This window comes from Pelophylax lessonae, assembly GCF_965119305.1.
Source record: "Pelophylax lessonae genome assembly, chromosome: 2".
Classification (NCBI taxonomy): Eukaryota; Metazoa; Chordata; class Amphibia; order Anura; family Ranidae; genus Pelophylax; species Pelophylax lessonae.
In genome coordinates this window covers 203,836,265-203,863,015 of record NC_138769.1, presented here as the reverse complement: position 1 = coordinate 203,863,015, position 26,751 = coordinate 203,836,265, and the positions used below count along the sequence as shown (strand labels likewise).

Here is a 26,751-nt window from a genome sequence, read left to right as displayed (position 1 = left end):
ATGGTAAGTACAAAAATCCCTTTTTCTCTTTTGTTCATTGACAGACACAGCGCTCCATAAATCATAACTACTGGGCTAAACATAAGTGCCCTTAACCAGGACACAGGAGCCTTAACTGGGTCACAGGAGCCCCGTCTGAAAAAATAAAAGTTTAAAGAAACAGAACAGCTCCTCCTCAACAGCAGCCTGCAAAAGAAGCATCCGCAGATGCCAAAGTATCTACCTTATAGAATTTTGTGAAAGTATGCACCGACAATCTAGTGGCAGCCTTGAAAACTTGTGATATTGATGCCTGATGATGGAAGGCCCAAGAAGCACTCAGTGCTCGAGTAGAATGCGCCGTGACAGGGAAAAGTGGAACATGACCTTTAATAGAAAAGGCCTGAGTCATCGTCTGTCTGATCAATCTGGAGATGGTAGCCGAAGAAGCGGCCAGCCCTTTCCTTGGTCCGTCCATAACCACAAAAAGCGAGTCTGACCTCCGAAAGAACTCCATAGCTGCCAGATACACCTGAATCGCATGAACCACATCCAAGGTATGCAAAGCAAATTCCTTGGGATGAGCCAGCGAGGGACACAAGGAAGGCAACACAATGTCCTCATTCATATGGAAGTCAAAGACAACTTTGGGCAGGAATGATGGACAGGGAAGAAGAACCACTTTATCCCAATGAACCACTAAATAGGGACTGCGATAGGATAATGCCGCCAATTCTGATACCCTGTGGGCCACTGTAATAGCCAACAAGAATGTCACCTTCTGGGATAACGTAGACAAGGGAATCTCCCAAAAATTCTTATCTTAAATGGAGGTTTCTGGAGAACCGAAAGCACTAAATTTAAATCCAATGGTGGCAAAAGAGACCGTACAGGTGGAGCCACATGTCAAACCCCCTGAATCAAGGTACAAACTAAAGAGTGGGTGGCTAGGGGTCGCTAAAAGAAGATTGCCAAGGCAGACACCTGGCCCTTGATGGAACTCAAGGCCAACTTCTGATCAACCTTGAAGAAAGGTTAAGATCCGAGCCACAGAAAAGGATCGAGGATGAGCGCCAATTGATTCACACCAAGAAATGTACGCTTTCCACATACAATGGTATATCTTGCTGGAAGACGACTTCCTTGTCTTCACCATAGTAGGGATCACTGATCCAGGCAAACCTCTATTCCTTAATACCTGGCTTTCAATAGCTAAGCCATTAAAACCAGCGCCCTTAAAGCAAGATGGTAGATTAGCCCTTGGGACAACTGGTCTTTTCTGTGGGGAAGCCCCCAAGGGACCTTTACGGCCACCAGGATGATTGGAAGATCCTCTCTCTTGATTCCTCGCAGGAACTGCAGAAGAAGCCTTAGCCGATGATGATACTGGCCTTACCGTGGACCTTGGAGGCCTGCGGCGTTTGCCAGAGGAACCTGTGATCTTGCCATGAACTTCAGTATCCTCCTGTGGAGCCAAACCTGGTAAAGGAGCTGCATGAAGAATTGTGCAAACAGAACTGTCTTGAAGGTGGATACCACCAGACTCAGAACCTGTATGCAAATTTGAGAGAGAGAACTATCACAGCAGCTAGTGAATCACGGCCTGTGGTTCCTGAAGTTTGTCCAGAGGAAGGACCACCCTGGTCAGAATGAAAATCAGACCTAGGTAAATAAATTCCCTGGACAGAGATAGGGGGACCTTAGGTAGTTTGGACATTACCTGAACCTTTGCAGGAATAAAATCCGCACAAGGAGACTCAGGACTTAAAAAACTGAAAAGAAGAAACCTTGCCCCCCTTTCTGGGTACCCCTAAAATAAACATTTCACAGATCTCCTTGACACTCACAAAAGAAGTTCACGAGGCCAGAAACCAGTAAAGATGTCCCCCACCCTAATAATCAGATAAACGTGACCAACTTTTATATATTAATGAATGGGAGAGGGAACTTAAGTGCACTTTCTCTACAGAGCAGATAGGCCGAATAATGAAATTAAAATTTCCAACGTCTATATGTAGAAGGATACAAGAGGTTAACTATAAGATTTTAACAAGATGGTACCAAACGCCAGTGAAAATCAATAAAATCACACAGGTAAATACTGATAGATGTTGGAGGTGTGGAACAGGAAGAGGGTCACTTATACATATTTTTTGGTCTTGCCCCAAGCTGAAACAATTTTGGAAACAGATTAGTGAAACAGTGCAGAATTTTACGGAGCACTAGCTAGAGCTGGACCCGGCACTCATTCTCTTACACGCTTCCAATATTCCAGAAAGCCAATACAAGAATTCAATAATTCCCCAGCTATTAAATGCGGCTAAAATGTGTATCCCACTTAAATGGAAAAATACAACAGCACCCAATATAAATATGTGGATTAGGAAAGTAGAGGAGATAAATAAATTAGTAAATGTAGTATTTAATGCTAATCATAAATTAGATAAGTACATTTCAAGATGGAGTCGCTGGAATAATTTTGTCGTTTCGGAGGAATGCAACCTGTTAAGGGATGCCTGATGTGACAGAGAAATAGGATACATTGGATGGAATTCTAAAGTACAGGGATGAGTCTTTTTCCCATCCCCCCCCTTCCCCCCCTTTTTTTGTTTTGCTGGGGTTTTAGTTATGGGTTTGATTTAAAAATGGAGAAAATAAATCTTAGAGTGTATCCTGATATAAACAACCACTTCGGAGAAATTGAAGTAAACATGATGTTGTGGATTTAGATTGTATTTCATTTTGGAAGATAAATGTTATGATGGTTGTAAATCGTGTAAATAATAATAAATTATAAAAAACAAAAAAAACTAAATTTTATTCTATAGGGTCTCTGAAAAAAAAAAAAAAAAATATATATATATATATATATATAAACAAAAAAATAGCGACAATTTTGAAAAAATAACAATATTTTTCAAATTTTTTTATATGAAATTCTCAAAAAAAAAAATTTAAAAATCTAATTTTTTTAACATTTTAGGCCAATTTGTTTTCTGCTACATATTTTTGGTAAAAAAAATCATAATAAGCGTATTTTGATTGGTTTGCACAAAAGTTATTGCGTTTACTAACTACGGGAAAGATTTATGTCATTTTTATTGTTTTTTTTTTTAAACTAGTAATGGCGGCGATCTGCGATTTTTTTTTGCGGGACTGCAACATTGTGGCGGACAGATCGGCCCCCTGACTGACATTTTTGACACTTTTGGGGGTACCAGTGACATTACTACAGTAATCAGTGCTATAAATATACACTGTTACTGTAAAAATGACACTGGCAGGGAAGGGGTTAGCTTTATTGGTGATCAAGGGGTTAAGTGTGTCCCTAGGGGTGTGATTCTAACTGTTAGGGGGCATGGCTAGTGAAGTAACCACAGAGACATACGATCCTATATAGCAGGATCGAATAGCCTATGTGCCTACTTCAGGGAGAATGACAGACAGCTGTGTTAAAGTCAGCCGTCTGTCTTTCTCCCTCTCCTGTGGGAGATTGCGAGTGGCCGGCGGCCATCGGAGCCGCCGGTCACATGTGCTGGTTGAGCAGGGAACAAGCCCTCCCTACAGGCTCGTGGGCAAGCGACGTAGGTCTACGTCACTTTGCCTGTAAGTGGCTGAGTGCCGCAGTAAATAGACGTGAAGTGGTCGGCAAGTGGTTAAAGATCGTGAGGGGGGAGCTCGCGATTTTTTAACGATTATTCGTGCATCTCTATTTCCTGCTGAATTGGAACAGATCAGAATACCCCCATTTTTGTCTATGGAGCCTAACGGGACCCATGTTAAGTGTATGGGCAGCAAGATACAAAAGGACACACAGGACATCACCTCCCTGTCTCTCTACCTCGTCCAATTACAAGAACACCTTGTGTTCATTGATAAAAATACAAGGCTTTTTATAAATGGTGGCTATGCTGAGCAAGCAACTCCCTATGTTAATTTCATTTTTTATTTGAAAATTTATTTTTAATGCAGAATTAAAATGTATTGGTACAAAACATAGCCTTTGGGCATTCACCGGATAAATCATAACATTACCAACCGTCATATCCTATCTGGTAAAAACCACAACAATTCATACACTTCGCTCAGTTTGATCTCTTATGGATTCAATGCAAGGATTACCGGATTATAAAAAGATTTCTGTTCCCTCTCAACCATCAGGATGATATGTCAGGAGAACATGGACTCATAGCTGGAGTCATACCTGAACAAATGTAACGTGAATCAATGTAGATGAGTAAATCCGTATATATCTTGGGCTAAACCTTATCAGGAGAGAATGGTCTCAGTCTATGGACTCCTGATCATCACCTGTGTATTCTGAGTCTGTCCACAAGTGCCAGACCTTCTCAAACTTTTAAGGGCAACCCCGAGACAAATATGTAGCTTTGTATAGCGGTACAACCCTATTGATTAGATGCTTCCAGAAGGGGGAATTAGCTGTTGATTTCCACTTGAGCACTATCGCCTTCCTGGCATAAAATAATAAGAGACCCAGTAGAGTGTGCTTTGCCCTACTAACAGCCAGAGGGTCTCTGTGTCTCTTAGGTGCCCTCCCAACACTAGAGAAACACCAAGACCGAGAGAGAGCAGAAACATTGGGAGAGCTACGGAGACACGGGCTGTTCTACCACAGAGAGGGAAGAGACACACGACTGGCGAATAATGAGGTGGCTGGCTGCGGAGGGGACATTGAAAGCCTGGCGGAGGTGCTGAGAGGAGACGCACTGGGCTCTAAACCCCCATACTGCCCGGTGGGGGAGGAGGAGGAAGAAGAAGGAGATGACTTGGCTGCTGTGACAGCCCCCGGGCCAGAGGCCTCACAGGAGATAGACCTGAAGCCAACTACCAAGGAGCCATTAAGATTGCTATGCATGGCTATGCATCTACATTTTCAACTCTTCTGAGTAATGTTGCCACGGAATGAGCCTCACGAATGAGATTATTACATATGATAAATGCTTTATCATTCCAAAATTAAGGTGAGCGACCATTGCACTCGATGGTGGATGCTATTAGTTGGGATTCCACATTGGTGACACCTTTAACTGGACATTATTATTCATATTATTTTGGATTATCAGATATTTTTTCTTTTTCACTTCTCTGATTCACTTATATTAGGACTTTTTTGATGGACTTTCTTTTTTTAGTTACCTGTTTCTAGTGATTATATTCCCTTTTTCACATGTTGGGAGTTGTTCATCACCTTTTCTGCTTATTATGTAATTTTTGCCCTTTAAATTACAAGTGTCTTTTAATTATTGCACTATTATTCATATCAATTGTAAGTTCTAGCGCCAATCTACTTTTTATTATCTATTTATTTGAATGTGGTGACATTACAGAAATTGGCTGCTTCAATACGGTTATATTATCTGTTACACTTGATTTTCTTTTATTTATTCTTTCATATCAACTTTATTGATAGCACATTGGTTTTTCTTTTACTATTAACTGAGGCATTTGTGTCATTAGAGATAAGCCAATTGTGAGCAGGGCCATGCAGAGACCTGTGGAGGTGCTCAAGGTATAAAAGGGGCACATGGAACAGGGCTTTAAATAGGGCAGGTGTGGGAGGTAATCAGTGGCTGCGAACATGGGGCAGGGGGTGATCAGTGGCTGCAGACATGGTGTAGGTGGTGGTTAACGGCTGCGGACATGGTGCAGGTGGTGGTCTGGTCAGAGGCTAAGGAAAGAGTTCAGGGGGTGGTAAGAGGCTGTGGACATGGTGCAGGTGGTGGTCTGGTCAGAGGCTGCGGACATGGTGCAGGGGGTAGTCAGAGGCTGTGGAGTGGTCTGGGGTCTGGTCTTACTAGCTGATGTGACAATGATGCACCGTCGCTGCGCTGAGACCGAGTGCCTCACTTTCAAAAATGGCGCCAGGTGGCACCATTATGTCACTGTGCATGAGCCCACTCTGCCGAGCGTGTACAAGCTTTCCCGAGCACAGCAGGCTTTGGAAATGGCGCATTGCACAGTTGAACTGTCGGCCTGCAGCCATACTGTTTATGGGCTCCGCTGTGGAAATTTTGCTTTGACAAAAGGGCACTTTGGGCATCAAGGGGCAGGTGCTCAAGCACCCTCCGCCGCCCTTCTCCCCCTGCATGTGCCTGATTGTTCTGATTGTTAGCATGGGTGAGCATGGCTGCCAAATAGTAAGTATAAAAGTCTGGGCAAGCCAAGCCTCCTTGTGTCCAAGGTCTGCATAGAACCTTACTGCTAAATCTAGCTGGGCAGGAGTGCCATAAGGAGGAGCCTATAAGTGAATCTAATTGTTATAAAAAGGACATTGGTAGCCAGACTGGGGGGTGGCTGGGGCTGTACAGTAGAACTTGGAGGATTTTCATTTTAATTAGATGAATTCTCCCAATAAGGGATAAAAGGAGATGTGGGCCAGGCTTTCAGCCTTTGTTTACACCACTGAAAAACTGAGAATAAATTAAGTTGTCTGAAATCCTTACTGTTGTAAGAAATATTAATCCCTAAATATTTAAAAATCGTTGCCCATTGCAAAGGGGAATTAGGATCAGCCAACCTTTTAGCCCCCTGATCTATAGGTAAGATTGGGATTTACCCCAGTTGGTATGTAGACCCGAAAGGGCCGCAAAACTATCCAGGATCCATAATGCTGCCGAGAGTGACGGGCCAGGGTCCCGCAGAAAGAGAATCAAATCGTCTGTGTAAAGCGCAACCTTATCTAAAATGAAACCTACTCGAATCTAAACTACCTCAACAGATGCCTTTAGTGCCTCCACCAATGGTTCCATAGCCAGCACGAATAAGGCAGGGGAAAGAGGAAACCCCTGCCTCGTCCACTCCTGGATCACAAAAGGAGATGACAACTTGCCGTTCTGAAAGATACATGTAGAAATGTGAAGCCGCACACAGATGAATGAAATCAAAAGCGGTATCTTTATTCTTCAAAATCATCCAGGACAAACAGACAGTGTGAGGAACAGAATATGTCCAAGGTAGACGCGTTTCACAGCACGGACGGCTGCTTACTCATTACCACGGACAGCGACGGTGCATCATTGTCACATTTTCTGTTCCTCACACTGTCTGTTTGTCCTGGATGATTTTGAAGAATAAAGATACCGCTTTTGATTTCATTCATCTGTGTGCGGCTTCACATTTCTACATGTATCTTTCCGGACGGCGGAACTAGCCAGCACCAGATTGGACATACACCTGAGCGGCATTTCCCAATCCCCTTCCCCCTACACATGAACTTGCCGTTCTGCTTAATATTTGCCACAGGGACTTTGTATGGTAGATTGATTCACCTCCGAAAGACCGGTCCAAAACAAAACAGCTCTAACACCTGCATCAAGTAACTCCACCAGACTGTGTCGAAAGCTACCAAGACTCTCGAGGTGGTCTCTGTAGGCTGAAGTTGGAGATGAGTGAAAATGCTGCGGATATTAATATCAGTGTCAATAATCAAGATCAATAATCAGATCAATAATCAGTGGATTTGCTAGGCATAAAGCCATTTTGGCCAATGTTGATAATTGCTGGTAACGCTTCCATAATCCTATTGGCCAGGGCTTTGGTGAGGATCTTTAAGTCATAGTTCAGAAGTGATTGACCTATAGGAAGAGCAGTGTGTCAAGTCTTTACCAGGTTTGGGCAATAGCACAATATGTGCTGGATACATACTATCTGGTAGCTGTACAACCTCTAAGCAATGAGTGAAAAGCTTTTGTAACCTAGGGCCAATAGGGCCATATACACCTTATGCCATTCTCCCGGCAGACCATCTGTCCCTGGGGACTTGTGATTAGGGGAGGATTGGATAGCAGCCTCTATCTCCAAGAGTGACAAGGGTTTATCAATTTCCTCCCGGTCGATAATTTCCTATTTAACAAATAACATGTATTCAACATTTCCTGCAGCAATCTGGTGATTACCAGAGCATGTGGGGGTTATGAGGGTTAACCTACTGCAAAAATGTAAGCGTCTGGAAACCATAATCATTTGCCATCCTTAGAATATATTCATATAACTCTGAACAGATCATTCTTTTTCTGTCTGTAAAACAACAGCATTTTGTTCCGTTGCTCTAAGTATAAAATCTTTTTATCCCTAGTAAGCTTTAGACAGAAAGCAAAGGAAAAGCATCAGTAAAAGAAAGGGTTACCTTGCTGCTCACAACATGGTTGATAGGTAATCAACTATTACATTCAATTTAACTTCTATGCATAGATCCTGTATTTATGGGATCTCATATGTATGATCCTGTTCCTGTATTTCTACTTAAACAGTTATCATTCCTGATATGATGATAAACCATTAGAACTATTGTACTTACAGCCCATATCGATCTGTCCTCATCTCCTTCACTACATTCAGGTACAGGTTCAATGTAATGCAGCAGACCCAAGCCAAGGCACACCAGTCTGTAACAAAAATTAGAACATTTAAATTAAGCATTATAGACAAATACTGCACAATGCTTTAAGTAAAATAGAGTACATGCTATCATAAAATATCTTCAAAAGTATGGATGTGTACCAATGGGGTGGATTTACTAAAATTGGAGAGTGCAAAATCTGGTACAGCTGTGCATGGTAGCCAATAAACTTCTAACTTCAGCTCGTTCAGCTTTGGCAAAAAAACTGAAACTGATTGTTTTCTATGCACATCTGTACCAGACTTTAAATGCTTCACTTTCAATAAGTCAAAGAAATGTTTAAGCTATGATATTTTCTTTCACTCTGTATTGATAGGAAAATTGGATAAAAGGAAACAATATTGATACCTTTGAACTTTGGTGTTAACACAGGATTCTACAAATATAGGAATCAGCAAAGAAAACAAATGGACTCTTCAACAAATCAAGCTCAACCTTTCACTGAAGCTCAGATGACTAAGGCAGGGTTCACATCGGTGCGAATTGGATGCGGGCTTCCCCACATCCAACTCGCATGTCAGGAGACTGTGACCGGCTCTCAATGGAGCTGGTTCACACAGCCCTGGCATGGCTGCGGAGTGGTTTGCAAAAGGGTCCTGTGCATTTTCTGGTCAGTTTCAGTTCCGAATTCAGCCAAGCATTCTGACCAAATTCAGACCTGAAACAGGGAACAGAGACACACCAGACCTCCCTGTTGCGAGGCGCTCCGCTCACAGTGTGTGAACCCAGCCTAAATGAAGCTGTCTTATTCTGGGTAAGAACCAGCTCACTGAAAAAGACAATTATGCTTGGATAGGTTGAAGGGAAAGAAGAGAACCAGAAAAAAATGTCTGGATACAATAACAGAAATGTTAAACATGTCACTGAAATGACTTGAGACCCAAAAAAACAAGTTAGAATATTCTAGAGAAACACTATCCATGTGGTTGAAAAGTGTCAGCATCCACTTGATGGCAAATAATAATAAAAATAATAATACCTTGCCACAACACACAAGAATACAATAAAATAAATTCCTAAAGCAGGTCATACATGTTTCGAAATTCAGCTGGTTCAGCGGGGATTGGCCAAATTTCGATCCATGTGTAGGCAAATTCTCTTACTGTATCCAGCCATCTTTTTGGTGGTTGTCCTCTTCTTTCCCTTCACCTTTTCCAAGCATAATTGTCTTTTCCAGTGAGTTGCTTCTTCTCATATTATATCCAAGTTTCATGAGGTACATAAATGGCCTACACCTATAGCGAGAGCATTATCCAACTTCAGTCAGAGCTACACAGTTTGTTTTTATCTACAGACACCCCTTACCCGCAGTTTTTTGGTGTAAATATGAACTAACCTTTTAAAGCAGAACTCACACTGGTCCACCTTGGATTAATGTAAGTATACATATACACAAAGGTGGGACCACTGGGTTGCTATTTCTACAGTGATTGCCGCAGTCTCCCAGGCGGCTTCCCTGCAGCATAGTGAACATAGAAGGTTACTTGCTCGACATGCTCGGCATTCACAGAATGCCTTGTATTTTAAAATGAATACAAGGTTTTCTCTGCACATGGTGGAAATACTGGGCATTGACATCAAGATCTCCACCTGGATCAATCAGAAAACACCTTGTATTCATTGAAAATAATACATGGTGTTCCGTGAATGGCAGCCACATTATGCAAGCAAACCCCTCTGTTCACTCTGTTGCAAAAAGAAAGTAACTCGGCACAGGACCTGGAATACCGCAGCAACCAATGTAGCATTGGTAACTATTACAGTGATTTTAAAATTCCACAGTGGTCCCAGGGGTATGAAATATTTATATGTATGTTGTTCCAAGCTGGACCTATGTAACTTTGCAGTAAAAATTAGTGTTTCCATTTTTCCTGAAGACGTTATTTGTAAAGAAACGCCACGTCGGGTGGGGGCACACTGTCTGACATTATTATGTTTTCATGCATGTGCGCTGGTTAATGATGCCAATAGCGGCATTTTGTATATCGCAAGTATTATTTCCATGTTTGCTGATTTTGTACACAAACTTTTTTTTAAAGCCGAAACACGAAGAATAAATAGCAGTTTTAAAACAGTATCACACTATGTGCAGTGTGCTTCTTTTTTAATTATATGGTCCATGCAGGAAGAGGTGTAGTGGTTTGAGGGGCTGAAAACCTGCAATCCCAGGGTCCAGTGTTGTCAGATGTATTCCCTGGAAACTATCCATGTGTGTCCTGTGAGTTGTCCATAAGATCCTGGGAAATACATCTGATCGGGTATGGAGAAGTAAGGAGCATGTAATGGTGGTATAACAACATTTGCTTTTTGACTTTCTTGTGATATAGGGGCTATATTATAGGGTAAAGAGTTTGGCTATATTTTTTAGTGGTGGTGGCTGGATTGGTTTGCTCACATCCTGGCACAAGAGAATCTGGATCTTTTTTTTTTTCAAAAGCAGTTTTCTGGACTTTTTATCACTTTATTGTTTTTTTTATATAAAAAGGATTTTTTTGGGAGTTTATTTCAAACATAAATTGCACGTGGTGTATTGTAGATTTAAAGGGACATAACCTATGTTTGATATTTATGCACACAGAGGATAGTGCCTTACATGTATGTTTTTATAGAAAAAATCATATCTGGTGTTCAGCTTTAATCCTAGGACACAGGAAGAGGTTAATTTGCAGACCATTGAGATGTTTAAGAGCAATCCAATGAGGGGTGGGCAACACAGCAAACAACAACCAAAAAGGCCTAAACCAAAAAACCTTCAACAGGAAGAACATAGAGGGCTAATAGTCAAGGCCACTAAAGGACAGCATAGAGGACTTTATGACCAAAGCTGGTGTCCAATAAGGCCTGAACATCCACAAACATGTGTGTGAAGAAAACCAGGTGACAGCAAATATGTGTCTAGAAGACTTGGTGGCAGACTTACAGACCTGGGAAAGAGAGGCCTGTTGCTGAAAAGCCCATAAAGCACCAATGTTCCAGATGGAATAATAAGATGTCAAATTAACCAAGCAATCATTGATCGAGTGGCAGCCTGCCCCTTCCAGGAGCCATCAGGCAACAGAAACAGGGAATAAGGTTGATGAAATGAAGACGTGCCTGTGAAGCAGACTTCCACAGCCCTAGCCACATCCAGAAGGGCAATGAAGGGCAATCTCCTCCTCTTCTTAGGAGCAAAAGGATGGCAACAAAATATAATAAAGGGATATGCTCTGTTCATATTTCATGTCGGAGGTTTACAACCACTTTAAACTAATATGCCATGTTTTTCATAAGTTTCAACAAGCTCCTGTAAACACCCACACAGTTTTGCTCCTAAATACATTATTACATTTATATAAAAATAGTAATTTAATTAAAATTGTACCTATAGATTCATAGAATCAAAAGTCGACAATGTGTTTGATTTTAAAGCAATATTGGTACTAAAGCTTAACATAACCCCACAGCTCATTAACATAACAGTGTAAATTATTATAACGTGAAGCCTGCCTGTGGTGGGAACATGGCAGTAGGAAAACAGCAGAATGTCTACAATGGAATCCAATTTGCTCTTTTTCCAACTAAAGGTATAATTATCATCCACACATAGTAGAGCAAGGCATTATGCACTCACTTCCTAACTGACAACTTGAACTAGTGATATGACATTGTGATGTCACTAGTTCTATTATTTTAACAGGTTACATTCTCGAAAATAGGAGTTCAGCACACAAAATTACTGCCTACATCATGAGCAGGTGACATGTATATTGAGCTTTAAAGTGAAAGTCAAGGAAAACTTTTTTTTTTTTAATGTGTATAAATTCCTACTAGAAATCCATGTGCTTAACCACTTGCCAACCCAATAACGCCGTTATACGGTGACAGGGTGGCTCTCCTTTACCAGATCTTGTTCCTAGTACGTAATTCAGCACTTCCAGTTAGGGGGCAGGCGTGCTGCTTCTGCTGTTATTAGTCACAGCAGATGCCAATGAGCAGGTGGATGTCCACTGGCACACACTGATCAGTGAGGAGAATGACAGAACAGCACTCTGCCTATGTAATCAAGGCAGAGCTCTGCCCTGTCAGCAGGGATGTGCTAGATTTTTTTTCCCTGTCAAAAGTGTCAGTTAGTGTCAGATTGTCTGGTGCAATATTGCTGTCCCACTGTAAGTTGCTGATCACCACCATTACTAGTATTAAAAAAAAAGAGAAATTCTAATATATATATATATATATATATATATATATATATATATACACCATCGTTTGTAGACGCTATAACATTTGTGAAAAACAATCAATATATTGGGTATTTTTTTTTTACTAAATTATGTAGCAGACTACATATTGGCCTAAATTTATGACTAAAATTAGATTTTTTTAAATGTTTTATTGGATATGTTTTATAGCAGAAAGTAAAAAATATATATTTTTCAAAATTGCCAGGCTTTTTTTATTTTAGAGCACAAAAAATTATCAAATACAACCAAAAGAAAGCTCTATTTGTAGGGGGAAAAAGGGCATAAATGTAATTTATGTACAGAGTTGCATTACCGTGCAATTGTCAAAGTAATGCAGTGCTGTATAGTAAAAGATGGCCTGGTTATAAAGGGGGTAAAACTTACAGAGGGCAAGGGGTTAGCATTTATCTTATTGCTTTCTGGACATGATCTTGACAAACCAAGCACTAAATCTACATCACACTTCTGATTTATAAGATCCTGTTAGCTGTAGCATTGGTATTACATTAAAAAATATTCAGAACTAAAAATGTACAGTGGAGATTGAACCCTCCAGTGACGTTAGCACCTCTCCATCTCATCCTCTACCCATACAATCAAACAGCATTGTATCTTTGCTATGCCTACTAGGTGTTTTGCAGAGCAACTTTCCCTGTGCCTATATCACATCACATGCTACAGCCTCTATAGAAATCCCTCCTCCTCAGAGTACAGCTTTTCCCCATAGGAAGTGGTGTGCATACATTGTATCTAGCTACCATTTTCAGGAAAAAAGCTGTCCAGGTGGGTGACTGTCAGCGTTTGACCTAGCAGGATGCACTCAGTGAGGTGGGGGGGACCTATTAAAGATAAAACTGTAAAAAGGTACAGTTGTACTTTAAAACAAACCATCAATGACCTCTCTAGTTACATGTATTGTGGAGTAAGGCATTCTTCACACAGGGTAATTACATCCGTGTCCTGTGCAGGGCCATGTTTTTTTTTTTTTTGAAAATTTATTTTTATTAAGGAATTTAAATGAACTACAAAACATAGCCTTTGGTGCATCCCATGGCTAACAAGTACATGGAACATGTACCAAACTAACAAGGCACAACTAACTTTTTGAACGTTCAATACTCTCTGCTCAGATTCACACCGGTAAGGATTCACTTAAAGAATTATTGCATCTCAGGGAGATTTCTCTCCTCCTACACGTCAGGACATTTTACCAGGATAACATTAGTTCCTGGTTACAATCATACCAAAGCTAGCACATCCTGAATCATCTCCAAGGATGATGATTCCTTGTCAGTATGAAAAATATATTAAGCAATGCCAGGGTTGGGCAAAATCAATCCACACACACCCTGGTCATCTACTGTAGATTTTGAATCGGTCCACAAATTCTGGACCTTCTCAATTTTTTTAGGGCAACCCCGTGATATATAGGTAGCTTTATAGAGGGGCACAACTGAGTTGACCAAATGTTTCCATGCAGAGCTGTGTTTACCTGCACTGAGAAGCCGACGTATTCCCTGCATCCCCATGCGGGTAGTCCCATTCATGTCTCTTGGGACACAGCAGCTGCACTGACATGACATCTGTGTGGGTGCAGGTGGGTGTCCCCAATTTCACCATAGGTACATTTAGGGCGGTGTACTACTCACACCACCACATATGACACATTGGGAGCAGCGGCTGTGTCTGTGCAGTTGCTGACTCCCAATAGACAACAATGGGACTGCTGGCACAAGGATACACGTAACACTGGTAAAACAGGCCCTTACACAGAGCATAGATGTAAACACCACACCATGTTATCAAGGTGTAACTAAGGGCTGACAGGCTGCCAAGATTTAGCGGTCATAGAAAATAGGTCCATCTCTTGTGAAAATCAAGGATTACTTTAGTGTGCATAGTCTGGGACAGGTTTAGATTCAAGTGTTTTTTTTTTTTTTTAATAACAGGTTATATTTTTAAGCTCTTCTGGGGTTCTTCCTCTGGTGCTCTAGGCTTCCTTCTTGTCAGTGTGCTCCCACAGGAAGCTGCTTCCTCTGGTGTCACCCGTGGGTTCACTCCTGAGCCAAGCCGTGTGCCTCCATTGATACACACAGCCCCCTTCTCACAGGATATGATTGACAGCAGCAGTAGCCAATAGCTCTGCTTGCTTCAGCAAAGCCCATAAGAGCAGAAGAGAGCTGCTACAGATAGGCACAGCGCTGGATCAAATTAGGGTTTAGGTAACTATTTAGGGGTGTAAGGGAGCAATACCACTACTGGGACATTATTTACCTTAATGCAGGGAATGTCTAGTTATTAGAACCACTTTAGGGCTCTTTCACACGGGCGTTCCGTATGTCCGTTTTTCATCCCATCCGTTTGCGGATGAAAAACTGACATAATGTATCTCTATGTAAATACGGATGTCAGCGGATGACCATCCGCTGACATCCGTTTTTCGTCAGTTCAGTTCAGTTCAGTTTTTTTTGCACTGAAGAGAACCCTATTTTTTCTTCCGTTCAAAAAACGGAACGGACACAAAAACGGATGTCAGTGGTGTCATCCGCTGACATCCGTATTTACATAGAGATACATTATGTCCGTTTTTCATCCGCAAACGGATGGGATGAAAAACGGACATACGGACCGGATGACACAAGTGTCATCCGTGTCCGTTTAAAAAAAAAAAAAAAGGAACTGATCTGATCGGGCATAAAAAACTGAACGCCCGTGTGAAAGAGCCCTAAGCTGCACCTTCTGAAACAGGAATAAGAACTTGCAGCTCATGTGGTCTGATCCTATAAGACCATTTTACAGCACTTTCACAATTAATTTCTGTAAAAAAGGTTCCTAATGCTTGTACCAGAGTTTGTATACAGAACTATTTCTTTATTCTGTTTATTGACTTCCAAATTGCCACGAGTAGGTTTCTGGAAGTATGCCTACAAAATCATGTACTGTTTATCTACAAAGACTTAGTACTTAAACGAATCCAAGGGATAAATTTATGTTTGTTAGTTTTATTATAAAAGTGCAAATCTTCATACCCATATGCATCCATATCATGTTCGGTATTGTTTTTTTCTCCTCAATTCTTTATTTTTAGAATTCTAAGTGAACTTGGTGGTCATATTTGAATTATACACAACATAGCTTTGTTATGAAAGATAGTATACAGATATGTTGATCATGCTAATGAAATAAAGAGTTATTTGTTACATATGACAAATCTGTAGTTCTTTTAGCACCTATGGATGTGCCAAATGTGTTTTAAAGGGAATTTAGATATCTTTCATTGTATTAAACAGAGATAGGTAAGATTGTAGATTATAAGTAATGTGCTATATACGTTTAAGTATCAAGCCTTAAAAGATGATGCTTTGATTGAGGTATGGTCTTATCATGTTCATTTTTAAGCCCAGACAAAGTCAGACAACTTGTGCACCTCTGGAGTCATTGTAAAGGTTTCAGAAACAGATACCATGGTTCACAGCTCAGTGAACACAGAGGAAATCAATAAGTAAAGTACATCTTACAAAAACACCTTCTCAGGGCCTGATCATTCCAGAACAAAAGATCGGAAGCTTGGATGTATGGGCAGCTTATGAGTATAAGGTTAAACCTATGAAAGGTCATATCAGTTCAGCCATCTCCCTTGGTTGTTGATGTTTGTTTACGGCATATTTTTAGCTCCCCAGGTTCAGTTACCACCATGGATTGCTGTGCACAAATGTTCTCAGTGTGTCACCTTATTCCATCTGTTTTTCCTGTCATCTACTAGAGCAGAATAGTTAGCAACAGTCAATGGAAACATTCAATCCTCTATTATTTTACTAATTGTGCTCTTCAGAAGAAAACAAAGGGTCTTGTCAGTATATGCTTTCAAAGCTCCCATTAAAACTTACTTGTCAAGCTTTAGCTAAATTACTAAGCACAAAATTAACTCAGTACGTTCGGTTTGGCTTGTTTTACGTGAATGTTCTGAAGTATTTATAAATAACTATTTTATTGATATAGTCATTAGCTGCATTTGCCTTGCAACCAAAGCTGGCATCATTAGGCTGTAATGCCTCCCCCAATGATCCTTCTATATAGCATTTACCCTTTTTTATTATAAGGGGTCCCACCACCTCACCCGCCCAGTTCATTGTCTAATGCCAGCTCTGGCTATACAGAATGCACATGGCAGAAATGTTCCTTTGTGTCTCTCATTGGTTAGCTATAGTGTTGGCATTCTTGTGTAGTAATCCAGTAACAAAAATACTGATTAGCATTACAAGAAAAGTGACAAAAAAAATGATAGAGGCTGCCATTGCTGAACTTCTTTTATCTTGCTGTAAATTTGTTCTAAATCCGTGACTTTAAGTATTAAAGTCACTGGTCAGGGGGACACCTATGCAGCTAATGTTTACAGAATGAAGCCAGCAATGGCAGCCTAGGTATTTTAAGCTTTCTTTGTCACAAATGCAACCTTTGTCATAAATGGTTGACCTGCTGACCACGGCTAAACCACATATATTTAAATATTACTCTGATCAGTGTGTCAATGGCCTCATACCACTGAACAGGTTGGGTCAACTAGACATCTGAGAGCTTGACTAGGGGCAACATGCCTGGATCTCACTGCAATCAAATCTAGGGAAAACAAAAACCACCTTCACCAATTACTTGTTAAAAGGGTTAAAAGAAATCTAAAAAGTAACTAGTTCTGGTCTGGGTCTCCTCTTCATAAAATAACCAGGTCATTAAATAATAAGGATAAAGCTAATGGAGCTCTCCTGGGTTATCCATAATAAATGTACAGTATATTATAGTGTTCAATATTAAAATAGTGTTGGAGACTTCTACACTTCAAATCATATGCTGCCATATGCTTCTAAAGTTATTTACCTAAAAGAGAAGTATGGCTTTTTTTTTTAAATCATACTTACCTAGGTGAATGCAGCATCAACGTGATGCTGCGTCTATTGCCTGCCATCTCTAAGGCTGAGAACCAAGCAACCTTCTACTCTTCTGCTCTGAGCAGAGAGTCGCGATTGTCAGTCTCTGGCTCTCTCCTCTGACAACCGTCCTCCCACCCCATGCTCACTGGAGCGCTGAGCTGTGGAGGGGACGGGAACGCCTGGCTCAGGCTCTCAGCGGCTTGCTGGAAAACTGAGCCAGGTGCTGGTCTTGGCTCCTGGGTGAATCCCAACCATATGATCACAATCTTTCTCCAGTCTGGGCTGGCTTTGTGACATCACCCTGACAGCAGGCTTTTGCCCCCTGATGGCCGAAAATGGGTCACAGGAGTGCAGAACGAACTGTACACCTGTGAGCCACAGGAGAAGTACAACCAAATGAGCCATGGCTGTACTTCTCCTTTAAAGTATAACTAAAGGCAAAACCTTTTTTTTTCCTGTTGGTATTTCTTTTGCCATCTGTGTCCTATTGGGATGATTTTTCTTCACTTCCTGTTCCATCACCACAAGTGAGAAGAAATCCTTCCAAAGTAAGGGAATCTCTGGTTGTCAGCAGATTCACCAAAACTAGTGTCCCCATTGAAGGATTTTTCCCTCAAATACTGTTCTGGGGAAAACCCAAAAATGTGGAATTTTTAATTTCGATGATAATGGTAAACATGACTAATAGAGAGAGGGAATCTCCTTAATAGGGGCACAGACAGCAATGAAAACCTGATAGGTGTTCTAATCCCCCTCAACTCTGTTCACTAAAAAAAAAAAAGGTTTTGCCCTTAGTTATACTTCAAAAGAAAATTCCATCCATTTTTCTACTTTTAGATAAAATAAGGAAAAGCTAGAACATTGGTCAGGTTTTTATTGCAGTTTGGGGAGATTCACTTATACCTGCCCTTGTGAACATGTGAGCGGATAGAAGGTGATATGAAATCTAACATTTACTCACTTCACCTAACGACGTTAAGTTTCTGAACAGTTGATTGGTTGACATGTATTTCTTATGTGTCCTTTAAAAATGTAACTTCAGAATGTACACAAAAGAGGCCAGTGCATCCATGAATGACTGTGATCTGAGCCCTCATTTGATTATTCAGATCGCAGGCACAGTGTATGATGGCTCAGATCATATATGATCTGAACCGCTTTCTACCATGTGATCTTGGTTACCAATCTTAGTGATCACAGCTGTAAACACTATTCTGTAAATTTAAGAGTCCACTCCCTTCTCTCACAATGAAAGAAGGGTAGAACTTGTTAATTATCAATAGAACAGAGGCAGCTTCAAGGGACGGGTATACAGTAGTTGATTTTGATCCCGTTTCTGACCTGTATTTTAGTGCTTTTACCTTCCTTTACCTGCACATTAACCCATTCATCTTCACCCTCCCACTGTATGTGACCAGTGGTTTAATCCCTTCACCCCCCCCCCCCAACTTCCATCCTTTGTGTGTCTTGTACATTGTAAAGATATACTGAATCTAGTACACCATTGCTATGCCCTATGTTTTACCCACTCCAATACAAGCATTTGTCTCCATTTACAAAAAATTATGGCAAAAAAATGAGATCACCTTGGAGTGTCCACTTTCCAAAAATGGGTTATTTTGGGGGTGTTTGTACGGTTCTAGCTTTTTTAGTTGCAATTTTTTTAAACAGAAAGTAAAGCTAAAAAGTTTTATTGCTCCACATTTTTGGTCTTTTTTCCTTCATATAGTAAAAAAGACCTTGTGGTAATTAAATACTTAATTAAACAAGGCTACTTTATTAAATAAGGCTCAGTCTCAAAAGATTATATAAATATAATTTGGGTATAGAGTTTCATATCCAAGTGACTGTCAAACTGAAAACTGGAAAATTGGTGGTTAATGAAAGGGGTATTATGGGCTGGTACTCAAGTGGTTAAGGGGCATATTCCTAAAGCAGTGAATGTGACTTTAAAACATTCACTGATGGGTAATCAACAACTGCCATTTAAAATGCATGGATCTGAAAAATGTTTGATGAATGTCAGATTCACTGTTTTATACATATGCAGTGAAAATATTACAGGGATTTTACTTTTCCTTACTCAGTAAAAAATATTTGGATAGTGTTCTACTTTAACCTCTTCCGGACCGCCCGCCGCAGATTTACTGTGGCAGACAGCCCCTCCTGCGTGAACCGACGTAGCCCTACGTCGATCGCGCGCCTGCTGCTAGGCAGCGGAGACTCTGATGCACGGGTTCGGCTGCTCTGATTGCTGCCGGCTACCCGCGATCATTCCCCGCTGAGAGAGAAGAACAGTCAGCTATTGTAAACACAACTGACAGTTCTTCTCTCTGGAATGATCACAGAGCGCCTGTGATCCTTCTATGTAGGATCACAGGTCTTCATGATCATTTCAAAAGCCCAACTCCCATACAGTTAGAAACACTCCCCTAGGCTCAAATTTAACCCCTTGATCACCATCTGTGTTAACCCCTTCCCTGCCAGTGTCATTATTACAGTAACAGTGCATATTTTTAACACTGACTACTGTAGTAATGTCACTGGTCCCCCCAAAAGTGATCTGTGCGCCGCAATGTCGCAGTCCCGCTAAAAATCGCCGCCATTACTAGTAAAAAACAAAAAACACTAAAATTACATAAATCTTTCCTGTAGTTAGTAGACGCAATAATTTTTGCGCCAACCAAACCAATCAAAATACTCTTACTGTGATTTTTTTTACTAAAAATATGTAGCAGAAAAAAAATTGGCTTAAAATGTTAAAAAAAAAACGATTTTTACATATTTTTTGGGGGGAATTTTATATAGCAGAATGTAAAAAATATTGTTTTTTTTTTCAGAACTGTCGCTCTTTTTTTGAATATAGCGCAAAAAATAAAAAAATCGCACAGGTTATCAAATACAACCAAAAGAAAGCCCTATTTGTGGGGGGAAAAAGGACATAAATTTTAAGTAGCGCAGTGCCGAATCGCAAAAAAAGAAATGTTTAAAGTCTAAGTGTAAATTTGAAAAAAATTCACAAACCCATCCACCCTAGTCCTCTAGCCCCTTTCAACTGTACAAGAAGCAATCATACACTTGTAGAGCACCATCTTCATTGTGCCTTTAGTTATGAGCAATTGCCCTGTACACATCTATGCGGCCCACTTTGCAGAAGCATCCAGTAGCATTTTAGCTGTTCTTCAAAAATAAGTTGGCAGTGGAGGGATATTTTTGTAGTTTATCTCAGGGGCCAACACGGTCTTAGGTTGCATGTAAACCTGAGTTGGGTTAATGATATTGAAGAACAGCTAAGGCTTTTCAGAGTAATAGCTATTGTGGTAGAACCTAACATCCACTGAAACAAGGCTAGTATTTTAGGAGATGTTTTTTTGAAGCTCCTTCTATAAACAACAGCCTAATGACGAATGGCATAATTGCTGTTATTTACATAGCGGGCCTCCATATATACTACAGCAGGCTGGCTCGGATGCGCAAATCCCCATACCTGTACGGCGGTAGCGCACGGGGCTAGGGGGGGGGGGGCGCGTGCGCCCCCGCCACCACCCCAATGTTCTGATTTGGTTCAGAACCGATCAGTCATCAGGTCCAGGCCAATGATTTTTGACCTGGATCTGCTGATCAGTTCTAACCAATAGCAGAACCTCCTGTGCCTGTGTAATGTAAACACAGGCACAGGGAATGATGCAATCTCCTCTCCTGGAGCCCTTTTTGGTTCCAGGGTGAGAAGAGAGCATCAGAGAAGAGAAGAGAAGAGAGCATCAACTGTGGGTACACAATCAGTGCACTGACACCAGTACACATAGGCACACTTTTAACCCCCTCATCATTCCCTAATTAACCCTTTCACTCCCTGTCACAGTGCACACTATATACTGTACAGTACAGATAAAATTTACTGTATTCTTTAGCTACTGTCTGGGTTGGTCCTCTGTTCATGGAAACCTTGGGATCCATTATTTTTTGCTGCATAGCTGGCCTATCAGGTTCTCCATGTCTGCCTACATATTTGGGTTGATCCGCCATTCATTGAAAACAATCCCCTATTGTTCCCTTATTGTTTCTGAATTGCTTAAGTTACAATCTTATGAGAAACTGCTATGCTAGCTGAATACTGGCTTTTGTATATTGTATTCATAAAATACATTACAGCATAGGGAAATCCCTCTGACTGTAAGATGGTTATGTACAAAAATTCAAAAAGAAAATAGAATTTTCAATAGTTTAAACAAAACAATAAATGGATTTTTGTAAGATCTTACCGTAAAATCCTTTTCTCTTAAGCTCATTGACAGACGTAGTCTTCTTGATTCTCAAGAGCTGGGTTATGTTGTCTCCGCAGGAGTAGGACTAGGCAGAAAGACAAAACGTTCTGGCTCCACCTTAGGGGCAGTCCCTGAGGGTATATCCTCCCTCTCCCTGCTACAGGGAATCAGTTCTGTTCTAAAGCAGTAACAGAGAATTTAACCCAACCCAACTCAATGATAGAGGGGCGGGTACTACGTCTGTCAATGAGCTTAAGAGAAAAGGATTTTACGGTATGATCTTACAAAAATCCATTTTTCTCTATCGCTCATTGACAGACGTAGTCTTCTTGATCCTCAAGAGCTGGGACATCCAGAAGCAGTGCCACAAATGAGGGGTGGGATTGACAGAAATCAAAATCCAATCTAGAAGGCCCAACCGGAGCCAACCAGAAGTATCAAAGGACTCATCGAGTAAACAGATGAGACCTACCCCACAAATCCTCGAGGTAGACCAACAGTCTCCTCAAACAGTGGCCTGCAGGAACCTTGCGGCCAGAAGAGGCATCTGACGATGCCATCACATGAACCTTATACAATATTGTAAAGGTATGAACCGACGACTAAACAGTCGCCTTGAAAACCTGAACCACTGACGCCTGATGGCGGAAGGTCCAGGAAACTCTAAGCGCCCGAGTAGAATGCGCCTTAAAAGGGAACGGGAGATCCCGACCCTTAGATAAAATAAGCCTATACCACCGTCTGTCTGATCCATCTAAAGATGGTCGCAGCAGAACAGGCAACCCCTACTTAGGGCCATCCGTGATCACAAACAGTGAATCCGTCTTACAAATTGAATCCGTAGTATTCAAATATATCCTGATCGCCCGAACTACATCCAAGGAATGCAACGCAATTCTCGAGGATGATTGGGCTAAGGACATAGGAAGGACAATACACTGTCCTCATTCAATGAAACTTTGAAACCACCTTAGGAAGGAAGGATGGATTCGGATGAAGAACAACCTTATCCCTATGAACCACCAGATCTGGGGAACAACAGGATAATGCAGCCAGTTCTGACACCCTGCGTGCAGAAGTGATAGCCACCAAGAAGACCACCTTCTGGGATAAAGTAAGCAAGGGAATCTCCCTGTTATTTTCAAAGGGAGGTGTCTGAAGAACCGACAGCACCAAATTAAGATCCCAGGATGGTAACGGCGCGTGCACTGGCAGAGCCAGGTGTCGCACCCCCTGGATGAAATTCCGCACCAAGGAATGAGTAGACAAAGGCTTCTGAAAGAAGATAGCAAATGCTGAAACCAGACCCTTGATAACACTCAAGGCCAGCTTCTGCTCAACTCCCTGTTGCAGAAAAGCCAATATTCGGACTACCGAATAAAGATGTAGATGGAACCCAAGGGATTCACACCACACAATATAAGACTTCCATGTACGATGATAATCTTTCTGGAAGTCGCTTTCCTTGTTTTAACTAGAGTAGGAATAACTGAAGCTGACAATCCCTTGTCCTTCAGCACCTGGGTCTCAATAACCAGGCCGTTAAAGCCAGCGATCGTAAAGCAGGATGGAAGATCGGTCCCTGAGACAGTAGATCCTCCCTGAGAGGAAGTCTCCACGGGACGTCCGCCACCAGTCTGACCAAGTCGGCGTATCAAGCTCGACGAGGCCAGTCCGGAGCTGCCAGGATTACTGGAATTCCTTCCTCCTCTATCCTGCGAAGAAGTCTTGGCAGTAACCCAAGAGGAGGGAAGGCATACATTAGCTGGTATTGCCCCCACGGGGTGACCAGTGCGTCTGCGGTCTCTGCTAGAGGATCGCGGGAGCGAGCCACGAATCTCTGTACTTTTCTGTTTAATCGTGATGCCAACAGATCCACATCCAGGGTGCCCCAACGTAGGCACAACTGGTGGAAAACTTCTGGATGGAGGGACCATTCCCCCTGATCCGGAGTCTGACGGCTGAGATAATCTGCCTGCCAATTTTCCACCCCCGGAATGAACACCGCAGAGATAGCTGGAACAAATCGTTCCGCCCAGCGAAGAATGCAAGCCACTTCTTTGGCCGCTCGGACACTCTTGGTGCCCCCCTGGTGATTAACATAAGCCACGGCCGTGGCGTTGTCCAACTGGATCCGAACCGGGCTGCCCTGGAGCTGCTCGGTCCAGTGAATCAGACAAAGTCTGATCGCTCTCAGTTCCAATACATTTATCGGCAACCTGGATTCTTCCGGGGACCAAAGTCCCTGGACAGATAACTGACCGAGAATTCCTCCCCATCCGGATAGACTGGCATCCGTGGTCACTATCGTCCAATATATTGGCAGAAATGACTTTCCCTGGCTGAGCATCGGAGACCGAAGCCACCAGACCAGAGACTCTCTGGTCTGTTTGCTCAATCGGATCTGATTGTCCAGGGATTCCGGATTCCGATTCCATCTGAGAAGAATCTCTTGCTGAAGAATTCGGGTATGGGACTGGGCAAATGGGACTGCTTCGAAGGAAGCCACCATCAACCCCAGAACCCTCATGCAAGTCCGAAGGGAAGACCAGCTGTTGGATAGTAACAACTGGACTGCTGATTGAATCTTTCGGAGTTTCCCTACCGGAAGAAAAACTCTTGTCCTGACTGTGTCTAGAATTAGACCCAGATATTCGAGCCTCTGGGTGGGAACCAGAAATGACTTTTGCTGGTTCACCAGCCACCCGAATTCCTGTAAAGAAATCATAGTAATTTCTATGTTTTGTAGCAAGGTCTGAGGAGACTCTGCATGAAGCAGAAGATCGTCTAGGTAACCAAGAATCGATATGCCTCTTTGGCGCAGTAGTGCCAACATTGGGGCCAACACCTTCGTGAAGACCCGAGGAGCCGTGGCGAGACCGAAAGGTAACGCCACAAACTGATAGTGGTTCTCTTCTACGGAAAAGCGTAGAAACCGCTGATGTCCTGCGAAAATGGGAATGTGAAGATATGCATCCTAGATGTCTATGGACGCTAGGACATCCCCTGGATGCAGGAAGGCTGCTACTGTGCGAATGGACTCCATTCTGAATCTTCTTATGTTGACAAAAGAATTGAGTGCCCTTAAGTCCAGAATTGGATGCACTTTGCCCTCTTTCCTGGGTATTGTAAATAGGTTTGAATAAAACCCCTGAAAACGTTCTGTCCAAGGAACGAGGACTACCACTCCTTGTTGTAGTAAATCCGTGACTGCTCTCCGCAGATCTTCTAACGATCCGGGGATAGTCGAATATTGGAAGGGAAGAATCGCGCCGGTGGGGGAGATCGAAACTCGATCTTGTACCCTGACCTTATGACTTCGCAAACCCACTTGTCCGGGATTCTGGAAAGCCATGGATCCGGGAACCGGCGAAGACGTCCCCCCACCCCAGTTATGGGTGGGGGCGCACCTTCAGGCTTTGGACGATTTATCTTCAGGTCTGGAGGGGGCGGGCTTTTGCTTGCCCGACCAACGTCCCCTGAAGCCTCCTGAAGGAGCTTTGGAGGACTTAATTTTTTCACCCGCGGGACGAAAAAACCTCTTGTGAACAGAAACAGAAGGCCCTCGTTTTTGACGAGTTCCTTTACCTTTAACATTTTGCGGTAAAAAGGTGCTCTTTCCACCCGTGAGATCCTTAATGATCTCATCTAAGTTGGCTCCAAATAGACGCTCTCCTAAAAAGGGGATATTAGCCAATGCTTTTTTGGAACCTTGGTCGGCTAACCAACCTTTTAGCCACAGTGTACGCCTGAGAACCACCGCTGAGACAGATGCTCGCGCCAATAATGAAGTGGCGTCTAACGCCGCATCACACACAAACTGTAACCCCTGTATCATTTGTTCCAACAAATCTGATACCGCCTGAGGGACCTCTTCTAAGTCCCGGCGTAACCACTTGGTCCATACAGTTACAGCCTGCGAAACCAGACCAATAGCAATTATTGGTCTGAAAGCTGATCCAATCAAGGTAAACATGGTGCGAGACATAGCTTCTATCTTGCGATCCACTGGATCTTTAAAAGACGGAGCGTCTTCTAGAGGAATAACCGTGGCTTTATTCAATCTAGCAATAGGTGAATCCACCACAGGTGGTTCTGTCCATTTCTTAATGAGGGTTTCCTCAAACGGATAACGCCTGTTAATGCGTTTAGAAATAGTAGAAGTGCGTTTTGGCAGACTCCATTCTTCTTTGATTGGATTGCCAAAACATTTGGGCAATGGAAAAACCTTCGCCATTTTGATGCGTTTTTTAGTCCCAAAAGGGATTTCAGTTTCAGCTATTTCTGATGGAATACCCTGTAATCTTAAGGTTTCTTGAACAGATACAATGAGTGCGTTTACCAACGCTTCCTCTTTGGCTATGGCTGATGCCGAAATATCCTCCTCACTGTCTGAAGAGACAGTACACGAGACACCAATACCAGATGAAGTACCTGCAACTGCAGAAATAGGCTCAGAGTCTGAATCCGAGGTTTCAGATAATAAGGGGTTAGGCGGGGGTCGCTTACTTGCGCCCTGTCCCTGGCAAGCCACTTCCACCCGGGACACAAAAGTTTCCATAATAGCTGACAATGATTCAATCGTCAGTGGGGTGCTGGAGGATCCTGCAGACCCCTCGAGGGGATCCGGAGGAGATACATGAGTGGCAGGGTCCATGTTTTAATTCAGGACACCTTTGCCAGAAAACACAAAAAAACTTTTTTTTTTTTAAATAAAAAAATACCTCTTTTTTTTTTTTAATTTTTTTTTTTCTATGTGTCTCCCCCTAGCGCAATAGCGCCCCTCAGAGTACCTGCTTCTCGATCCCACAGAGAGAGAGAGGGACCCCCAAGGCTCACCAACCGATGCAGTGAAGTTTCCAACCAACTGCAGTCAGCGTCTGTCTTTTACAGACTGGAAGGAGCTGTTGCTTTTTCCCGGGTAGAAGGACGTGGCTCCGCCC

General features: G+C 42.2%; 1 protein-coding gene across 1 annotated transcript in view; it reads right to left on the bottom strand.

Annotated features, from left to right (window-relative positions):
* LOC309545976 (cyclic AMP receptor-like protein A) overlaps positions 1-26,751 on the bottom strand; it is a 1,007,699-nt gene that overhangs the window by 618,373 nt on the left and 362,575 nt on the right. The window contains exon 6 of the mRNA XM_082245442.1: positions 8,297-8,384. Within this exon, the coding sequence (XP_082101568.1) occupies positions 8,297-8,384 (88 nt within the window). The remainder of the gene's footprint in view (positions 1-8,296; positions 8,385-26,751) is intronic.